The sequence below is a fragment of the Solanum stenotomum genome, chromosome 9 (genome assembly GCF_019186545.1).
Source record: "Solanum stenotomum isolate F172 chromosome 9, ASM1918654v1, whole genome shotgun sequence".
NCBI lineage: Eukaryota > Viridiplantae > Streptophyta > Magnoliopsida > Solanales > Solanaceae > Solanum > Solanum stenotomum.
In genome coordinates this window covers 50,255,173-50,275,854 of record NC_064290.1, presented here as the reverse complement: position 1 = coordinate 50,275,854, position 20,682 = coordinate 50,255,173, and the positions used below count along the sequence as shown (strand labels likewise).

Genomic DNA, 20,682 nt, shown 5'->3' with positions numbered 1-20,682 from the left:
GCATCTCACATAATGTAACATCTCCCATGACTACACGTCTAGGCTAACAGACCTTTGCTTGCAAGGCTGAACCTAAGCCATGTTCACAAGTCAACACACGAGGCTCTTAAGAGTGGTGCCTAGAATGTTCAATGAACACGTATGTATGTATCATTCTTAGGGTTAGCTAGCCCATAGGGCCTAATCAGTCTATACATCAAGCCTCTGGACTCATTGAGTGCTCAATGTTATCCTTGAGACTAAGCGGTGCACATAGAGTTTCCTAACTCTTATAAGCACCTTTGGACACTCCTTAGAGATACCTAGATAGGCTTGTGGGGTACCCTTCAAGGCTCCTTACTTGGTTCGGCTTGATGACAAGTTTTAACTTAAGAATCATGATGGTCGTTTCTTTCTAATACAAACTCTAAATAAGGTGACTTTTGTTCAATTATACTTGTATTGACTTTCTTCACACATGCATGAAGTTTCATCCCATTCCCATATTCGTGGAAGGAGATATAGCCTTCGAAAGCTTCAGCTAATTACAACAATGCCACTACTTGTTAGGTGAACTATCTCGAAATGGAACCAAACTGGGTGACATTGGTGAAACTTCTTTGGCACTCTTAGAAAATGCAATGTGACACTTCTACATCATCATCGCCTCCCTCATTTTATTTTCCTTCGTACCAAATATATCCTTAGAAGTCGACTTTTTATTTCATTCTCAATTACAATCAAGCCAAGAAAGAGCAATAACTTAACCTCATCAAAATGCAAAGTAGCCAAGGCAAAAAATAAAAATTAAAAAGGAAAACCTACCTAAAAAGGTAAAAGATATACAAAAAAAACTAAAAAAATGTTAGCATGGTTAATTATTTATATTTTATATACAACATTATATAGGTAAATTATTATCATTCATTTGATATTGTCTATGTTCTTGTTCTTTTTCTTCTTCTACATCCTCTACATCCCAAAGAAAGTGAGCATAGGAAGCCAACACATAGCTGCATCATTGAAAAAAAATAACTGAAGTCAAATTAAAAGACACATATATGTATTATGCCTTTGAAAAATAAGGTAAGTTTTAGAATATACGAAATGATCAGTTGTTTGGTTGAAATTGGAATAAGAGATAATAATTTCGAAATATATGAGTAATGAATTGTTACCAATCGTTTGGTGCAACTTTAACAGCTTTGTCAAAGTAGTTGTTAGCTCGAGGGACATCTTTATGTGTTCTCCAAATTAAATCAGCATAGAATGAAAGTACATTTCCATCACTTGGATTTGCTAACATTGCTCTTTCACAATATTCTTCTGCTTTCACCAAGTTTCCACTCACCTGTTTGATATTCATCAATTTACAAAATAAAAAACTTTTAGGAATAGAGTGAACATGTGCAACTCCAATGTTTTATTTTAAATCTATATATTACCATTACTATATATTGTCGATGAGAATGATCCTCCGTTAGACTCGATTGACTACTTATAAGGTCTTGGATAATTTATTTATCTTTTTAGATATAGCTTTTGGCATCCAAAGCTTTATTTGATATGATATTAGAGTAATGTTCATATCTGTTTGGGTGGCTTTTAGTCCATGCTTTAGTTGGACCTAAATGTAAAGAGAGGTGTAGTCATAGAGGCGAAACCAAAATTTAGAATTTATGAGTTCAGGATTTTAGTTCTTTAAAGTTATTAGGTTCTAAATCTATTAATTTGTATGTATTCAATAATTTTTTTAAATACAAATATAGATGAATCTGGACGAAAGCTAGTGGGTACGGTCGAACCACAATCATTAGAGTAGGTTTAGAGTCCTACATTAGTTGGAAAATTGATTAATTCTCAACTTAAATGGATCTGGACAATCCTCCTCTCAAGAGCTAGCTTTTGGAGTGTAAGTTACGCTCAAAATTCATTTAATATGGTATCAGACTTTGGCCCATTGAAGTCGATGTTGGTCATGCAAATTTCATTTACGCACACGTGCAACACATGACCATCATGTAGTGCACGTCATGTGATATAACACGTGTCATCCAATCGACACGTGTCATTTTATCGTACATAAACACCTCCTAATCATGATATGACCACTTAATTCTCTCCACTTTCCATCAAAAAAATGCAAATTAAAGTTTATAATTAGTACCTCTTTCAAGAATCTTGCATAATTTCCAAGAAGTAGTGAGTTCCCAGGATTAGCTTGAATCATCTTTGTGTAATACAAATCAACACTAAACTCAGAACTATCTCCATCAGATTCACCACCGCCATCACCACCACCACCACCACATTTTTTTCCTCTACCGTCTCCTCCACTTCCACCACCGTCAACCACCAGTTGCTCCACCACCCTCGTGTGTTTCTCTTCCTCAACTTCATGTCTCTCCACCATTTCCAACCCGGAATTTGAAAGTAACATCAACCTATTTGTCAATCCTATCTGCTAAAAATATAATTAAGTAAACAAAATAATGTTATTATATTAACATTAATAGTTTAAGTTCTTGGATGATCAGATGGACACATTAATTTCAATATAGTATCAAAGAAGGCAAACAAAGTTCATCTTAGATTTAAATCTCACTGTCATTCATTATCAAAAAATATTATATATGTTAGGCTATTAAAAGGAAGAGTCTAATTTATATATTGTAAAATTAGTTTTTGAATCTAACTCACACCGCCAAAAAGTTAGCTCAGAGAAAGAAAGATTCTCCAAGCCTTGCGTATTCATTCAAAGAGCTGGCAATAACTTTCTTCCCGCTCGGAAATCGTAGTAAGCTGGGAGAAATACATTGATATATTCCTCGAGAGGAGCTTACTCATCTCATTAACTATCAATGCGAGACTTTTGTCATTCTTTAACACCCCACCACACGTGAGATGAGTCCTACTATGATATCATGTAAAATTAGATCTTAAGTCTAACTCATACCACAAAAGCTAGCTCAAAAGTAGGAATGTAGGAGGATTATCCAAATCTTATAAGGAGTCCACCCATCTGATTAATCATCAATGTGGGACTTTTGTGATTTTTTAACATATAAATCGACTATGATTAATGTAATTTTTTTTAATACTATCAGGTCATCTTACATGTGGCAGTATACATGTAAGCTCATATATATTCTTTGGTTGACTTGATAGTGTTATCTCTTCTCACATTAACATTGTTATAACTTAAAACTCTAAAAAAGAATCACTCCATATTTGGCCAGGACGTGTTGAAAACATAATTAAGCCAATGAAAAAAGAATTAAAACCGCACGTGAAGAGCCCTCCAAGACATAATCAAGCCCATGGAATTATAAGAATATATTATGCACATGAGGAGGCGTATTAAGGACATAATCATGAAAAAAAGTCAAAATGATATGTGAGGAGAGGTATGTTGAACACATAATTAAATAAATAAAAATGTACTCTCTCCCGACAGTGAGAAATGAGAATTTCTAACAATTCATGAACATTATATACCTCATCTTCTTTATCCTCTTCATCAAATGTGGTAGGAAGTAGCAGATTGTGCAAGGCCATGCAACATGAGTTTCTTGAATTAGATGATGATGATGATGCCCTATTGAGATCAGTTTCATATAAAACTCTAGACATCTTCTTTTGTACTGAATTACATTCTAATTGTGAGAGTGATGATAATGTTGACAAGTATTTTTTTGGTTCTTGTGGGAGACATGAATAATATTGTTGCTTGAGTAATGGACTTAAAGAGCTACGAAGAAGCATCATTAATTTAATTTGAGGTAGCAAGAGTTATAGTTTGACATTTTATAGGGGAAACAATACATGGGGCAATCAATATTTTAGCGCCTCACATTATTGTCTTGTTTTTTTTTAAAAAAAAATTCTCATTTGATGTCTGGTATTTCTATTGGAGCACTGACTAATCTGAATACACTTCGTGTAAGGGACATTAAGGAGAAAGTGTTTTCTTGATTTTTTTTCTTTCATATTCAAAGTTCGAATCTGAAACCTCAAATTAAGGGCGAAGAAATTTTATCTCTACCATCTCAATTTATTTCATCTCTTTTGATTTCTTATGCAATATCTCATATCCCCATCAGAACATCAACTAATCTGAATTCATTTTGTGTAAGGCCTAGTAAGGAGGAAATGTCTCTTTAATTTACCAAAAAAAAAAAAAAAAATTATATCTAAAATTTGAACTCGAGACTTTTAAAAAGATTTTATCCAACTCACATCAACCTTGTTAGTCACATTATTTCATCAACACTTGCAATTTTAGTTCAAAATGTTAAGCTATTTGTTCAAGATAAATATGAATGATATAAAGTTAAATAAATAGACCTATTCATTTTACATGAATATTCAGATGAGATACGTATGAATTGATTGTATTATTTTATGAAAGACACATATTATATCATGTAGAATATATATGTCTACTTGATCAATTTTTACACAAATTTAAGTGTCTACTTATATACACCTAAAATTAAAAAGCATAAATATAACTGAGTCAAATTTGTCAATCAAGAATCTATCAAAAATATCTTTCTCTACCTTCATTAAGGTTCGGACAAAGGCGCCGTATATAAATTATCGTTTACAAATTCTCAATCGAATATAGTCTGAATCTTCCTCTCAATGTGGTTAAATTTTAAATACTATTAGAAATTTTGTCATGTTTTAAAACATCTACCTAAAAGTGAGTAGTATTGCAGCAATTCACCTAGCTAAGTTGTCGGCGTGGGGCCCATACATCATTGAATTTGGGGCCCACAAATGTAACACGTCACACTCGGTGAAATGTACTTTAACGGTCCAAATTTGTCCAGTCACGTGACATCAATGATGACGTGTCAAAAAAAAAAAAACTGCTGGCAAAATTGAGAGTGAAAGAACATTCTACTAAAAATGCAAACTTAAAGGACCCTCAATATTAGTGGTTGGCTTAGATAGGTGAGCATGAAGGTTGCCGGATTACGGTATAAAGGTTAGTAGATAATTGAATTTTATAGTTTGTTTTTTCTCGAAGGATTAGGTTTGGTAGCATCGAGTCTGTTGTAGTATTGTTTTGATATCTGCTATCCTTATTGATGTCTATTAATATGTTTTAGCTGCCGCATTATTCTGCCGTTGTTACAGCTCTGTATTATACTGCTTTCCTTGTCATTTGACATTTTTTTTTCATCGTCGTACTTTTCTTTCCATCACTATTTTGATTTACTACATTACAGCTAAATGTCTTTTGAAAATAGTCTTTCTACCTCGTACCTCATACCTTAAGAGATAAAAATATCGTCTGTGTACACTTTATTCTCTCGAAATTTACACGTCAGATTGTCTGAATAAGTTATTGTAGGTAGGTGGATGTTTGATACTTCGATTTATCAAACTTCAATTCAATTCTCCAATTTTGAAATCAAACTAATTCGATTCAATATGATTTTTCAATTTTTTGATATTTATGTCCACCCCTACTATAATTGTAGGCGGCTTGTTGTGGCCCAATAGTGGAACCCACGAGAATTTTGCTTGTTTTTTAAGTGGAGGAGCCCATGGGCTTTAATTTAACGGTGAGTTGTAAGAGTGTTTGTCAATTCAAGAGGTGCCCATGAATACTAGAAATTGACATTAGCACTTGTCTGATTAACTATTTTTTGTCTATGTTTGGTGGCTAGATGGTAAATTTAGTGGACAACTCTATATGCATTATAGCTAATTAGTGCAAATAGGATCATTTAACATTGTTGTTTAACTTTTCACAAGTTATGCATGACTTTTATACAATATTCATTTTATCTATTTTTAAATTGTTCATAAATTTTACATGTGTTGTTTAATTGTTCATAAGTCTTTTTAGACTGATATTTTTAATTATTATTCTACCTATTTTGTTAATTTTTTCACAAGTCTGGTTAGATTGACAAGGGTTACTTGCATTGTTCTATTGATAATAAGTCTAATTGGACTAACAAAATTTTGCAATATTTCAATTATATCTATCTTATTCAAGTCATTATTAGATATTTGCCCTAAATTTATTTTCTCTGAATAATAATGAACTTGGTTTATTTTTTGTTAGGAATGTTTTTATATTTTCATGTAGCTAACTATCAGACTATCGCTACATTTTTCTAAAATTGAAATTTAAAAAAATTAAAGATGACTACCACTTCCATTTTTAGAATTACTTTTAAAGATGAAGTGGCAAATTTGTGGTCCAACTGTGGAATTTTTTGTTCTATTCTTTGGCGGCTATAATTTTCTTGAATGGTGTAGGATTGAAACTATGTGTGCATCTGGTTTTTTAGTTTGATTTTGTATTATTCGATTTCAGTTTTTTAATTTTTAATTTGGTTTGAAAAAGTGTAGTCCAATCCAAACTAAATAAATTTGATTTGATTTGTTTTTTCTCTTTTCGATTTGCCTTTGTTTTGTTCGATTATTTGGTCATGTCAATAATTAATAATATAATTTAAATTATATTTGCAAGTTAAAAAAATATATATATACAAAGAGAAGTAATAATATACCAGTACAATGACATTTTAAATTACTCGAACAATATAATGTAATAATATATTCTTAATTTATAAGTGCATTTTCATTATTTTCAAAATAGTAGGCCGATGGTCAAAAGTCTACGATTCGATTTATATTATGGCCAAATTCAATTTGCACCACACAAAACAAAAGAAAGAAGTTTGATGTATAGAACCATAAAATTGTTGTGACTATAGTTTATGAACTTAAATATTTTATTTTTATTTGACGATATTTCTGTATGGATCAAAATTCAATCATGATATATTCTATTAGATTATTTATATTTATTTAACAAACAATATTTAGCATAAAAAAAATATTATTTGATCCTAACAACCTATTTGCCCTTGAACCACTAAAACAAATTCAATTGTTATCTTATAAAGTCATTAATTTAGGGGTAAACATCATATCATGTATGGACCACTTTTAAAAGAAGAATACATACTCAAAAAATTTCAAGTTTGTGATAATAAATTTGTGTGAATAAAATTATATTGTAAGGACATGTCAAATATTATACTCAAGGAGCATTTTCAATTCCCAATTGCAATCAAATTAGTCACATTAGAACCTAAAGATAATATGTAGCCCATCTTTCTGATTTGCCAATAAAATTTCATTACCAATCAATGTAGAGTAAATTTTAATAATGGGACTAAATACATGTGCCTATTAGTATTATTACTTTGTCTGTTGATGTAAACAAATAGATTTAGGATTAGGATTTGTCTATACCCTAAAATCTTGAATTGATAGCTTATCAATAAGAAATTGAGGCCTTTTTGTAACTTGTAAGAGATTTGAATTGGTATATTTTAGGGGAATGTAACTTAGATAAATCCACTAGTTTAGTAGTTAATTACTTAAATACACTATAGTTTGTATTATTACGTATTTTATCAGATTTTGATTCCTCCATATACACATAAATTCATCAGTTTAAGTAGCTAATTACTTAGATACACTATAGTTTGCAATATTACGTATTTTCATCAGATTTTGATTCCTCCATATACATGTGACCAAATTTAGGTATAATTTGTTCTAGATACATTGTATCCAAGTGGATTCGCATGTATCTGGGATACATAACAAATCTCGCTCGCCTCCCTCGTCTCTCTCCATCTCGCTTACCACTCGCTCATGCATACGAATCTCGCTCGTCTCCCTCCCCAATATTGCTCGCCTCTCAACCTATTTTTGTGTATCTGGCAACAAAAATATATGTATTTAAGTGTAAGATACATATGAAACTCTTAATTAGTGATAGAATGCATAATACTATTTTGAAAGTATGTATAATAATAGTATATATGATAGTGAAGTACGTCAAATAAGTAGCATATGCGTGAAGAGAAATGAATGTTATTGTTTTTAATATTCTAATTTAAATGATTTAGTAAATCCCACAAAGAAAATTAAATAGTGATAATTACGTAAACAAACATTAATGCTAAGAGGCCGGGTTGCACACCTATTTCAACAATAAAAGGCCCAATATATACTGTGTATTCGTTTCCTCAATGAATACAATCTATATTATCAATAGTATTTATTCGCGCAATGAATATAGCATGTATCAACTATATTCATTCACTTGTATTTATTCGTTCTATTGTATCAATTGTATTATTTGGTTATACACTATGGTTATAAAAAAATGATTCTTTTCAAAGCTAGGTTTGAATTCATAAATGTACTTTGTCAATTTGAGTTAATTGTTTGATAATGTGATATATATGCTCCTAGTTGTCTCATAATGTAAATTATAAGTGATGATTTGTTACACAGATTTAGTAAACAGCTGGTACTAAGTTGACACTTAACATCATAGCAGTATCAGTTGCGGAGCTAAGTGTGTTAGAGGGTTCGATTAAATCCCCTTCGTCAGAAAATTACACAGCAAAGAGGGAAAGTTAGTTCTCAACCTACTTCATTGACTACTAGACCACACTGAAGCTTGTGTGCAATATCCATCTATCTTGATAGTTGATATGTAACACATCCAACACATAGTTCTAAACACTAGTACACAATATATTACCATAGTGTAATCAATACATTTTTTGTTTTTCCTTGTCCTGTAGCCTAAAAATCTTCTTCTTGAACCAAGGATCTATAAGAAACAACATTTGTATCTCCTAAGGTACGTAGGGATACGGTCTGCATACACACTACTCTTCCCTGCCTCTCCTAAGGTACGTAGGGGTACGTTGGGAAGTCTGCAGGGGAAATTCTTGAATACCATAAGGTCTGGTTCTATTCCTTAAATTGATAGTACGGCTATTTTACTACCGAGCAACCCCTCTCGTCAGTATAGTATATCTATTGTTGTAGATGTGTAATCTGTTTTACTAGGATTTCTAAACAATGGGTATAGACTAATATTGTATCTGATTCTGTGGGAATTAATAGTTGATGTTGTATAAATAGATATACTTTTCGAAATTAGTTGGCCACTGGTTTCTATAGTGAAAGAAACAACTAGGCACACATACAGAGCAAGTTAGACAAGTTATAAACCCCAGAAAATAGTCAAAAGAGAGTTAAAATAACAATCAAAGAAAGACTTAATAATCAAAATCATCAAAATAATATTTGAAGTTCTGAGTTTTTTACCTAAACTATCATGTGTTCATTTTTCCTATCTGAACTATCTAACTATTTATCAAAACACATCGGAACTATCCGTTGTTTCCTTTTCTTACTTGAACTATCACCGATAGTTGAAAATACACTTGAACTATTAGTTGATTTCTTTTCCTATTTAAACTATCATAGATAGTTGAGATGTGTTTTGATAAATAGTCAGTAATAGTTCAAGTAGGAAAAGTGAACACCAGATAGTTCAGGTAGGAAACTCACAAAAACATGATATTTCAAGTGTTAGTTTTTGTTACCATTATCTCTCAAAGAAATATATACATGCCAACTAATTACCTAACTCAAAGTTGTGCATAAAATGCATTAACAAACCAAGATATTGTTCACTAGTTTAATTACCTTCCTACTCTTAAGTTAGAAAAGAAAAAGAAAAGAATATTGTATTAGAAGATCAACATATTTCAAGGATGATAATACTTTGTTCCACATTTGCATTTCCATGAAAGGAGATAATAGCCTTCATCTTCTCTAGATGTTATTGTTTTTAAACCTTTGTTTGTATGTGGAGGAATAACAAGTGTAGCAATGCAAGGTCTGCATCCTTTGCATCTATTAACACATTTTGGTGGACTTGATCCCTACATCACCATTCTCATTTGCTTCCTTTCTTCACTTCTTCCTATAACATACACAACAATTTCAATTTCAATTTCTTTTTTTTTTCCCGGAGAAATAAGTGGCTCACGAGGAATTGAAAGAAACATATTATATTTGATCTTATGTCCCCGTGCACAAGTCATCACGCGTTAGGATTAACATCTGCTTCTTATTTAGCCATATATACATAATGTTGTAATGAAACTTCTTCTAAATTAAATCGTTTTTAAACTGCAAAGACGGATCTAGAATTTTAAGTTAGTCACAAAGGCAGAGTCACTACACCCACTATCATGTTGTTGCACTGAGATTCATTTTATATAAATGTAAGTATAGTTTAAAAAATTCTAAAAACATTGTTAATAGTAGTTCAAGTGGAAAGCAACAACATACAGTGACAAAATATTAAATATTTAATTAATAGTGTTGATGGTTGAAAATATATTTATACTGTTATTTTTCGCGAGTTTCACATCTCAAATATTACATGTGTCTCTTTACTATCTAAACTATCATTATCTATGTATTAAAAGTGAAAAACCTTTGGAAGCCATGAAGTGAAAGGGGAGAAGAAGAAAGTGAAAAGGTAAAATAACTTTTTATAAAGTGTAAGATTTTCTTCTACTTTATAAAGTGTAAAAAAAGTTCCACTTTACAAAGTGTAAGAAAAACTTACACTTTATAAAGTGTAAGAAATAGTTTCGTTTTACAAGGTGTAAAAAATAGTTTTCGTTATATATTAAAATATAAATGTTATGAGACTAACAGAAAACGTTTGGAATATTGGATAAAGTGAAATTTTTTCTTCCACTAAGCCTATTTTAGTTACTTGCTAAAATAATGGCTTATTTTGATCACTTTTATCTTTTTATGGCTTATTTAGGTTGTGGACTCTCTATCAGACTATCACTACATTTTTCTAAAATTGAAATGAAAAAAAATTAAAGATGACTACTACTTCCATTTTTAGAATTACTTTTAAAGATGAAGTGGCAAATTTGTGGTCCAACTGTGGAATTTTTTGTACTATTCTTTTGCGGCCATAATTGGAGTTTTCTTGAATGGTGTAGGATTGAAACTATGTGTGCATGTGGTTTTTTCGGTTTGATTTTGTATTATTAGATTTCAATTTTTCAATTTTTAATTTGGTTTGAAAAAGTGTAGTCCAATTCAAACTAAAATAAATTTGATTTGATTTGGTTTTTTTCTTTTCAATTTGATTTTGTTTTGTTCGATCATTCGGTCATGTCAATAATTAATAATATAATTTAAATTATATTTGCAAGTTGAAAAAATATATGTATACAAAGAGAAGTAATAATATACCAGTACAATGACATTTTAAATTATTCAAGCAACATAATATAATAATATATTCTTAATTTATAAGTATATTTTCATTATTTTCAAAATAGTAGGCCGATGGTCAAAAGTCTATGATTCGAATCATACTATGGCATCATACCATAGTTTACAAATTCAATTTGCACCACACAAAACAAAAGAAAGAAGTTCGATGTATAGAACCATAAGATTGTTGTGACTATAGTTCATGAACTTAAATATTTTATTTTTATTTGACGATATTTCTGTATGGGTCAAAATTCGACCATAATATACTCTATTAGATTATTTATATTCATTTTAACAAACAATATTTAGCATAAAAAATATATTATTTGATCCTAACAACCTATTTGCCCTTGAACCACTAAAACAAATTCAATTGTTATCTTATAAAGTCATTAATTTAGGGGTAAACATCATATCATGTATGGACCACTTTTAAAAGAAGAATACATACTTAAAAATATCAAGTTTGTGATAATAAACTTGTGTGAATAAAATTATATTGTAAGGGACATGTCGAATATTATCCTCAAGGAGCATTTTCAATTCCCATTTGCAATCAAATTAGACTCGCATTAGAACCTGAAGATAATATGCAGCCCATTTTTCTGATTTGCCAATAAAATTTCATCACCTTGAATTATCCAATCAATGTAGAGTTAATTTTAATTATGGGACCTAGTACATGTGCCTATTAGTATTATTACCTTCTCTGTTGATGTAAACAAATAGATTTAGGATTAGGATTTGTCTATATCCTAAAATCTTGAATTGATGATAAGAGAGATAAATATTAGCTTATCAATACGAAATTGAGGCCTTTTTGTAACTTGTAAGAGATTTGAATTGGTATATTTTAGGGCAACATAACTTGCATAAATTCATTTGTTTAGTAACTAATTACTTAGATAGATTTTAGTAATTGCAATATTGCGTATTTTACCAAATTTTGATTCCTCCAGATATATGTATACATCATACATGTGGTCAAATTTAGGTGTAATTTGTTCTAGATACATTGTGTCCAAGTGAAGTCACATGTATCTGGTAGAAATGACAATGGGGCGGGTTAGGGTGGCTGGGGCGGGTTAAGAGTTCCCCTATTAAAATTTTGCCCTACCCTATCCTGCCCCGTTTAAGTCACTGCCCTATTTAGACCAAGCCCTACCCTGCCCACGCTACCCTATTTAACCTCACATTACTTGAGTGAAATAATTTATTAGTTATCTTGCTCAAAAGGTTCTTCTTTTTGTGGGTATATGTATTTGCACTTTATTTTTTGGGTTGCAATTATTTTCATTTTTTAATAGATTTTTGGTGATGATCTCTTGCATAAAGTGAACAAAAAATATTAGTCCACTTCACTTTTGTGTTTCATCATCTTATAATTCTTATAAATTTATGTAAAATCAATTTATTGGTCATTTTTTCCCTCATTAACATGGTAACTATATATTTATTCTTTATGTCGTTAGTAATTTTGTTAGATATGTTTGTTAGCATTAATGTTTTGATAATGATTGCAGGACATAAGATCAGTTGGACTCACAAAAAAGGAAAAGTAACATCAATAGGATAAACATGGAAGGAAACATATTTAGAGTAGAGGATCATGAAGACAGATTAGCAAGGAACAAATCAAGGCTAACAAATCTAAAAGATTTACTCATTCAAATGGAAGGAATCAGCATGGAGCAAATCAAGGCTAATGAATCATAAAGTCAATAATCTGTACAAGGAAGATTCTCACAAAGAAGGAAAGAAAATATTCACACGAACATATCTGATATGGACGTGTTTATACTCAATCAAGGAATCCTTACAAATCCTTGATTGAAAGAAAATCCCTTGGGTTTTCCTTGAAAAGCAGAATTATCATCCATCTCCAGCAATATAAATTATCCGCACCCTCAGCATAGAGAATTACGAACTTCACTTGAACTTGTATTGTTGCTTTCTTTTATCTTTGAGAAAAACCTTGTAGTCTGTCTAGTCTACAATTGTAACAGAAAAGAGAAAGAATAATCTCTAGTATAGGTTTTACAAGTAGAGGTTGCGTCAAGATAAGAAGTCTGATCTGCATATCAGACAAGTACTGAATACTCCAACATTGTATCACCAAGTTCATTCAAAGCTCTTAAGGAAACCCTTGTAACCCAAGGGGACTGGAAGTAGGCACCACATCGGTGTTCCGAACCAGGATAAAGTTTTCTGTCCCTTTACATTCTGTCATTATATTTTATATTGTTTGAAATTACTAACTTGCAGGTCAGTTGACTCTCACCCTTGAGTAGTCGACTCGAAGAAAATTTCAATTCACCCCCCCTCTTGACTTTCAATTGGTATCAGAGCAGGTCTCACATTTGAAAGTGCTTAACCACATGTGAGAAAAGATCTATGGCAAACCACCAAATTCCTGGTGCAATCCTTCAAGATGGTCACTCATCAAATCGTCCTCCGTACTTCAATGGCCAACACTACTCCCACTGGAAGGACAGGTTCAGAATCTTTGTCCAATCAAATGACTTTCAAGCATGGGTAGTAATCAAGAAAGGACCAAAACCAATCCCAGGCCTAACTGGAAAGGAAGCTGCTGGAAAAGAAATTGATCTAGAGTCCTTTGAGATAACCAAGGAACAACAAGAGGTATTGCAAACTAATGCTAGAGCTATAAGTCTTTTATATTGTGCAGTTAGCGGAGCAGAATACGACAAGATTTCAACATGTGAAACTGCAAAGGAAATGTGGGATAAGCTTGAAGTTACCTATGAAGGAACCAGCAAAGTCAAGGAAGCCATAATCAGCTCTCTCATAAATGAATACGAATTATTCAAAATGGCAGATGATGAGAATGTTGAGAATATGTTCTCTAGATTCAGTAAGATTGTATGTGAACTCAAATCCTTAGGGATGGTCTACTCAAATGGTTTACAAGTAAGAAAACTTATAAGAAGCCTTCCAAAAGCTTGGGAAACTAAAGCAGCTATTCTAGAGGATGGAGATCTCCAATTGATGACTTATGATGAACTTAGGGGAAATCTCATGGCATATGAACAGAATCACATTAACAGGTAAAATAAAGATGAGAAAAAGAAAACTGTTGCTTTTAATGCAGAAGTCTATGAAGCAGAAGAAGAAGTCGATGAAGCAAGTAGTGAAGGAATGGCTCTCATAACTCGAGGAGTCAGACAAATGCTAAGACAAAGAAAACAAAGACCTCAACAAGAATCAAGAAACAACAGCTACTCAAGAAATGATGATCGATGCTATCATTGTGGAAAACCAGGACACATCAGGCAAAATTGTCCTGAACTAAAAAGAAAGAATTACAGGAGGAATGATAATCCAAAATCTCTTGGAGCTTGGAGCGAGGAAGATGTATCTGAAGAAGATCTTTCAGAATCGGCTAACATATGTTTCATGGCTCTAGAAGAAACTAATCAACAAAACAAGAACGATGCATCTGAAGAAGATCCCTCAGAATCAACTGATGTATGCTTCATGGCACTAGGAGAAACTAGTGAGGTAAGATTGCAAATTTGTCATAACTGTATAAACTTGCAAAATTCTTTAGACATGATTACTGATGAACTTCAAAAGGTCATCGATGAATATAACAAACTGGCAAATGAAAAGAAAAACTGGCAAATTTCTCTGGAAGTAAGTCAAGTGGAAATCGACTTACTTCTTGAAGAACTTGGTGAACTTAAGATGCAACTAAACAGTGTCAAGAAATCACCAAGTCATAGTCCAGTTCGCTCCAACAAATCTTTTCAAAATCTTTCTCAAAATTCCTCTTTTTACAGTGCTAAATCTTCTTTCAAACCGAGCTGTTATACTTGTGGAAAAATTGGTCATAAATCCTTTAATTGCAAAGCCCACTCTTCTAGCAAATGGGTATGGCGACCCAAAAATGTCAACTCTAACCCTCCAGGACCCAACCAGACTTGGGTACCTAAAAGAAACTAAATTATTTGTTTTGCAGGAGCGTACTAAGAGGACCTACAAAAAGGGAATGTGGGTAATCGATAGTGGATGCTCCAGACACATGACTGGAAAGAAAGAAAACTTCAATAAAGTAGAACAAATTGATGGAGGCTATGTAAGGTTCGGAGATAATGCTAAAGGAAAAGTCACAGGGATCGGAACTATAACTATCAGCCCTTCATATGACCTTGTAGAAGTATACCTTGTTGATGGATTGAAACATAATCTCCTGAGTATCAGTCAATTATGTGATGCCGGCTTTGACGTTCATTTCAATGCAGTACAATGCATCATAAGCAATTCAGAAAAGGACATAACGATAATTGGAGAACGAATAGAAAACATCTATGTTCTGAACAATGTTGATCTACCAACGCTAACTTGTCTCACAGCTATCTCCAGTGATCCATGGCTCTGGCATAGAAAACTTGGACACTCAAGTATGCATGCTCTAGAAAAACTTTCTAGACTGGAACTAGTTATTGGTTTACCAAAGCTCAAATTCGAGAAAGATCATATCTGTGATGCGTGTCAACTCGGTAAACAGACTCGATCGTCCTTTAAAGTAAAGGACATTGTGAGCAGTTCTAAACCTTTGCAATTATTACATATGGATCTTTTTGGTCCTACTAAAACTGCAAGCATTGGTGGTAAAAGATATGCATTTGTAATTGTTGATGATTATTCACGTTTTACTTGGGTTATTTTCTTATCTCATAAACATGAAGTTTTTACTAATTTTGAAGTATTCTGTAGAAAAGTCCAAAGAGAAGCAGGCTATTTTATTTCCACCATTCACAGTGATCATGGAGGAGAATTCGAAAACAAATCTTTTGAGGAATTTTGCAACCAACAGGGATACACTCAAAATTTCTCATCTCCCCGATCTCCTCAACAAAATGGTGTAGTGGAACGAAAGAATCGATCTCTCCAGGATACAGCCAGAACTATGCTTCTCGATCGAAGTCTACCAGATCACTTCTGGGCAGAAGCCGTAAGTACTGCATGTCATATCTTAAACAGATGCTTGATCAGACCTATCCTAAAAAAGACCCCTTACGAGCTATGGAAAGGTAAGAAGCCTAACATTAGTTACTTTCACCCTTTCGGATGCAAATGCTACATTCACAACAACGGTAAGAATAATCTTGGTAAGTTCGACCCTCGAAGTGATGAAGGAATATTCTTAGGATATTCCCCTTCTAGTCGAGCTTTTAGAGTTTTTAATAAGCGAACTCTAAGTGTTGAAGAATCTGTTCATGTTGTTTTTGATGAAACTAATCCAAGATTGCAGGCTATAGATTCAATTTTTCAGGAAGAAGAACCTATATCTCATACCTCTTCAACTAGCCAAGAACCAACAGTAGTCGACTATGACACTTCCTCAAAACCGACTAATACTGAAGAAGAGTCAACTTTCAACATAGAAAAGTCGAATGTTCCAAGAGAATGGAGACACAGTTCAAGTTTTCCAAATGATTTTATTATCGGAAACCCATCAGAGAAGATGCAAACCAGAGCCTCCATTAGAAAACAAGCGTCTGTAGCTCTCATCTCACAAATTGAACCAAAACGAATTGATGAGGCCTTAACTGATGAATCATGGATTGAAGCTATGAAAGAAGAATTAGAACAGTTTGAAAGAAATCAAGTTTGGACTCTCATTAAAAGACCAAAGAACTGTTCAGTAATCGGCACAAAGTGGGTTTTTCGAAACAAACTCAATGAAGAAGGTAAAGTTATCAGAAATAAAGCCAGACTAGTTGCACAAGGCTACTCTCAGCAAGAAGGTATTGATTATGATGAAACTTTTGCTCCTGTAGCAAGGTTAGAATCTATACGAATTCTTCTTGCATATGCATATTTTAACAAATTCTAATTATTTCAAATGGATGTAAAAAGTGCTTTTTTGAATGGCTTTATAAATGAAGAAGTTTTTGTTAAACAACCTCCCGGTTTTGAAAATCCTTCATGTCCTGATTATGTTTTCAAACTTTCTAAGGCACTTTATGGTCTTAAACAAGCCCCTAAAGCTTGGTATGAAAGACTAAGTACCTTTTTGCTCAAAAATAATTTTCAACGAGGAAAAATTGATACTACTCTTTTTACGCAAGCTCTTAATTCAAGTCTTCTCATTGTTCAAATTTATGTTGCTGACATTATATTTGGAAGCTCTAACATCTCTTTGTGTGAGAATTTTGCAAATCTTATGAAAGGAGAATTTGAAATAAGTCTTATGGGAGAACTCTCATTTTTCCTTGGACTTCAAATCAAGCAGTCTCATGATGGAACGTTTATTAACCAAAGCAAATATGCAAAGGAGTTAATAAAAAAATTTGGAATGGAAAAGGGAAAGGCTTTCGGAACTCCTATGAGTCCATCCACATGTTTGGAAATAAATTACGCAGGAAAAGACGTGGACAAAAAACTTTATCGTAGAATGATCGGATCACTGCTTTACTTAACAGCCAGTCGACCTGACATTATGTATAGTGTGTGCAAATGTGCAAGATTTCAATCCGCTCCAAAGGAATCTCATCTCACTGCCGTAAAAAGAATTATTCGATACTTGATCGGTACTTCAGAGATGGGACTATGGTATCCTTGCTCATCTAATTTTGAATTATCTGGATTTTCTGATGCTGATTTTGCAGGAGACAAAAATGATAGAAAAAGTACTAGTGGTACTTGTCAATTTCTTGGAAAATCTTTAATTTCCTGGCATAGCAAAAAACAATCCTCTGTTGCTCTCTCAACTACTGAATCTGAATATCTTGCCATTGGTAGTTGTGGAACTCAATTATTATGGATTATGCATCAATTGCTTGATTTTAATTTATGCTATGAAAGTGTACCCATTTTCTGTGATAATACCAGTGCAATTAGCTTGTCAAAATATACTGTGCATCACTCTAGAGCTAAACACATTGATATTAAGCATCATTTTATTAGAGATCATGTAGAAAATGGAGATTTCGTTCTGGAATTTGTTAATTCTGAAAATCAACTTGCTGATATTTTTACAAAACCTTTACTTGAAGAAAGATTTTGTTTTCTTAGAAAATCCTTAGGAATTATTGCTATGTGATTTTTTCTTGCCTTAATTATGTACTTTGATGTGATTGTGTTTCCTTTCCTGTCTTTTCAACTCTTTTTCTGACTACCGTCTCTTCTTCTTCTCTTAACCCTTCATCTTCCTCTTTCCTTTAAACTTCAAAATCTCCTAAGTCCCTTTCATCTTCCTTACCCATTCTTCTTCTTTTCTCTCCACCATGACTAGAACTCGTTCAATGACTGCTCCAAAAAATCTCGTCAATAATCACGGCTCCACTGAAGTTGACTTTCTTTCCCTCTCCTCTGATTCTGATATAGCAGAATCCTCTACTAGACCCTTTTCTTCAAAGAAGAGGACTTCATCAGTTAAGAAGAAAATTTGTAAAAAGGCTCGCTCAGATCCATCAATCTCTTTTGAACCAGAGGACATGCATAAATTCTAGGGAGTTGAACAAAAGCAAAAGTTCGAAGCTTTCAAGAAGCGTCCTATTGTGTCAGGACGAGTAATAAACGTAGAACAATTGGAAGATTCTCACTGTCCGGTAACCTCTCTTTTCAGAACTCAAAAATTATCTCTGTTGCTTCGTCTATGTGGTCTTGAACTTTATGAAGAACCTGTCAGATTGTTCTATGCTAGCCTCCGTATTTCTGAAGATAGTGGAGATCTGGAAACCCTAGTGTTAGGAAATCGCATTGTTATTAATGATTCTATGTTTAAAGATGTTTTTGGCTCTGAGTTCTTTGATGATGTTCCCTATATGAATGGGGTGTGGCCTGAAAATTTTGAAGTCTCTTTTGAAGCTGCAAAAGTAGCAGTTGCTGAACCTAATACTGATTTATCGAATTTTGGTCCTCTATCGTTATTTTTTGAAAATCGTATCATTGCTCATATTGTGGCTACAACTTTGGTTCCTCGAAAGGGCTCTCTTAGCAATATCTCAACTAGAGATGTATTCATTCTTTACTGCTTGGTGAAAAAGTACCGTATTAACTGGGCTGCCTGGATTCGTGAATATATGTTGGAAAGTGTTGAAGATTCAAATCCCTCTGCCAGTTTACCTTATGGGTTGCTTGTTTCTCGTATTATAGTCGACTCATTGGTTGATCTATCTAACTACAAGCCTGTTGAAATCAATGCTACTTATGACACTAAGACTTTTTCAAGTATGGGATATGTTCTGGTCAATGACAAATGGCACAAGAAGGAATCCCTCCAGGCTAGGGCAGAGACACCCAAAGCTACTCGAGTGTCAGCAGACTCTGCATCAGCTCTTCTCCAGGAAGTTGGAGACATCAAGACTCGTCTGACCCATCTTGAATCAAATGTAATGATCATGCAGGACTGTCTGAATAAGAGCCTTCAGCACNAGCCGAATCTGAGAGAGAGCTGTCAACCTACACAATTGTGTAGAAGCAAGGGTGAGTACCGAAAACCACAGGTACTCGCAAGTAGCTCTAAACTAAGCAAAACTAGCAGCTACAAACAACTCCTTTCAATCCTAATCGAACCACCGAAACTTCAATCTAGCAGCAAACCAACAAACCTATACTAAACAGATCATATTCAACAGCCAGAACCAATAGTATATCCTCATCAACCTCAGATCAACAAATAAGAGCAAGTAGATCAAATTTCACATAAGAAGGGTAAATCGATACAATCCACACGTCACAGACAAGGATAAGGAAAATGCGATGCAAAATGCAATAATGATGTCATGTAGTCGTGATGCATGTCTGTCCTACGATACACATCTGTTGACGTAATCAGTCCGCGCTGAATACTCAAATCAGAACCCATGGGGGCCACACATGGACCATGTATCACTGCCGGAACCAGATCCTATCGGCATCCAAATCGCTAGCCGAAGCTAGTCCATCTCATATATCTCTAGCCGGAGCTAGTCTCAACTATGTCTCATATCCATCCATCCTCATATCAGTGTCTCAGAACTCATGCAACAGATACTATACACATGGGATGAATAATGAATATGCACATGTCATCAATTACAATCATATCACGATCCATCATATTATTACACATCATCTGTCTCAATCACAACCATATCACGACCACATCATAGTATTACACATCACCTGTCTCAATCACAACCATATCACGACCACACCATAGTATTACACATCACATGTCTCAATCACAACCATATCACAACCACATCATAGTATTACACATCATCTGTCTCAACATCAATGTATGTATCAATCATAGCCTACTCATGCTCCTTTATCCCCTCAGTATCAGTTATCACATGACTTATTCAACAAATTCAAGTCATAAATAACACATTTAGCTCATTTTATTCCCCATCTTTCATTTACAACAATTTCAATCAACAAATAAAACCTATCCTCAATCCCCATTACTCCCCAACACAATTTGGAAAGTAGTCATGCATAGTCTAAGAGTTTTACAAAGTTTGGAAGCCACTTGCCTCAAAACGAACTCCAAAAGTTACTTGACTTGAGCCTTTC

At 33.3% G+C, this 20,682-nt stretch overlaps 1 protein-coding gene across 2 annotated transcripts; it reads right to left on the bottom strand.

Annotated features, from left to right (window-relative positions):
* Window positions 1-678: 678 nt before the first annotated feature.
* On the bottom strand, window positions 679-3,774 carry LOC125876543 (uncharacterized). Of its 2 annotated transcripts, none has more exons than XM_049557755.1 (4): window positions 3,478-3,774; window positions 2,147-2,440; window positions 1,158-1,330; window positions 679-992 (listed from the first exon to the last, which is right to left on the bottom strand). In XM_049557755.1, exons 1-4 carry the CDS (start codon window positions 3,745-3,747, stop codon window positions 881-883), a joined length of 849 nt encoding a protein of 282 aa, XP_049413712.1. In that variant the 5' UTR covers window positions 3,748-3,774; the 3' UTR covers window positions 679-880. The 2 variants fall into 2 exon arrangements, with proteins under 2 accessions (XP_049413712.1, XP_049413711.1); XM_049557754.1 differs by having other exon boundaries at window positions 2,147-2,443; window positions 3,478-3,754.
* Between the last annotated feature and the right edge of the window lie 16,908 nt (window positions 3,775-20,682).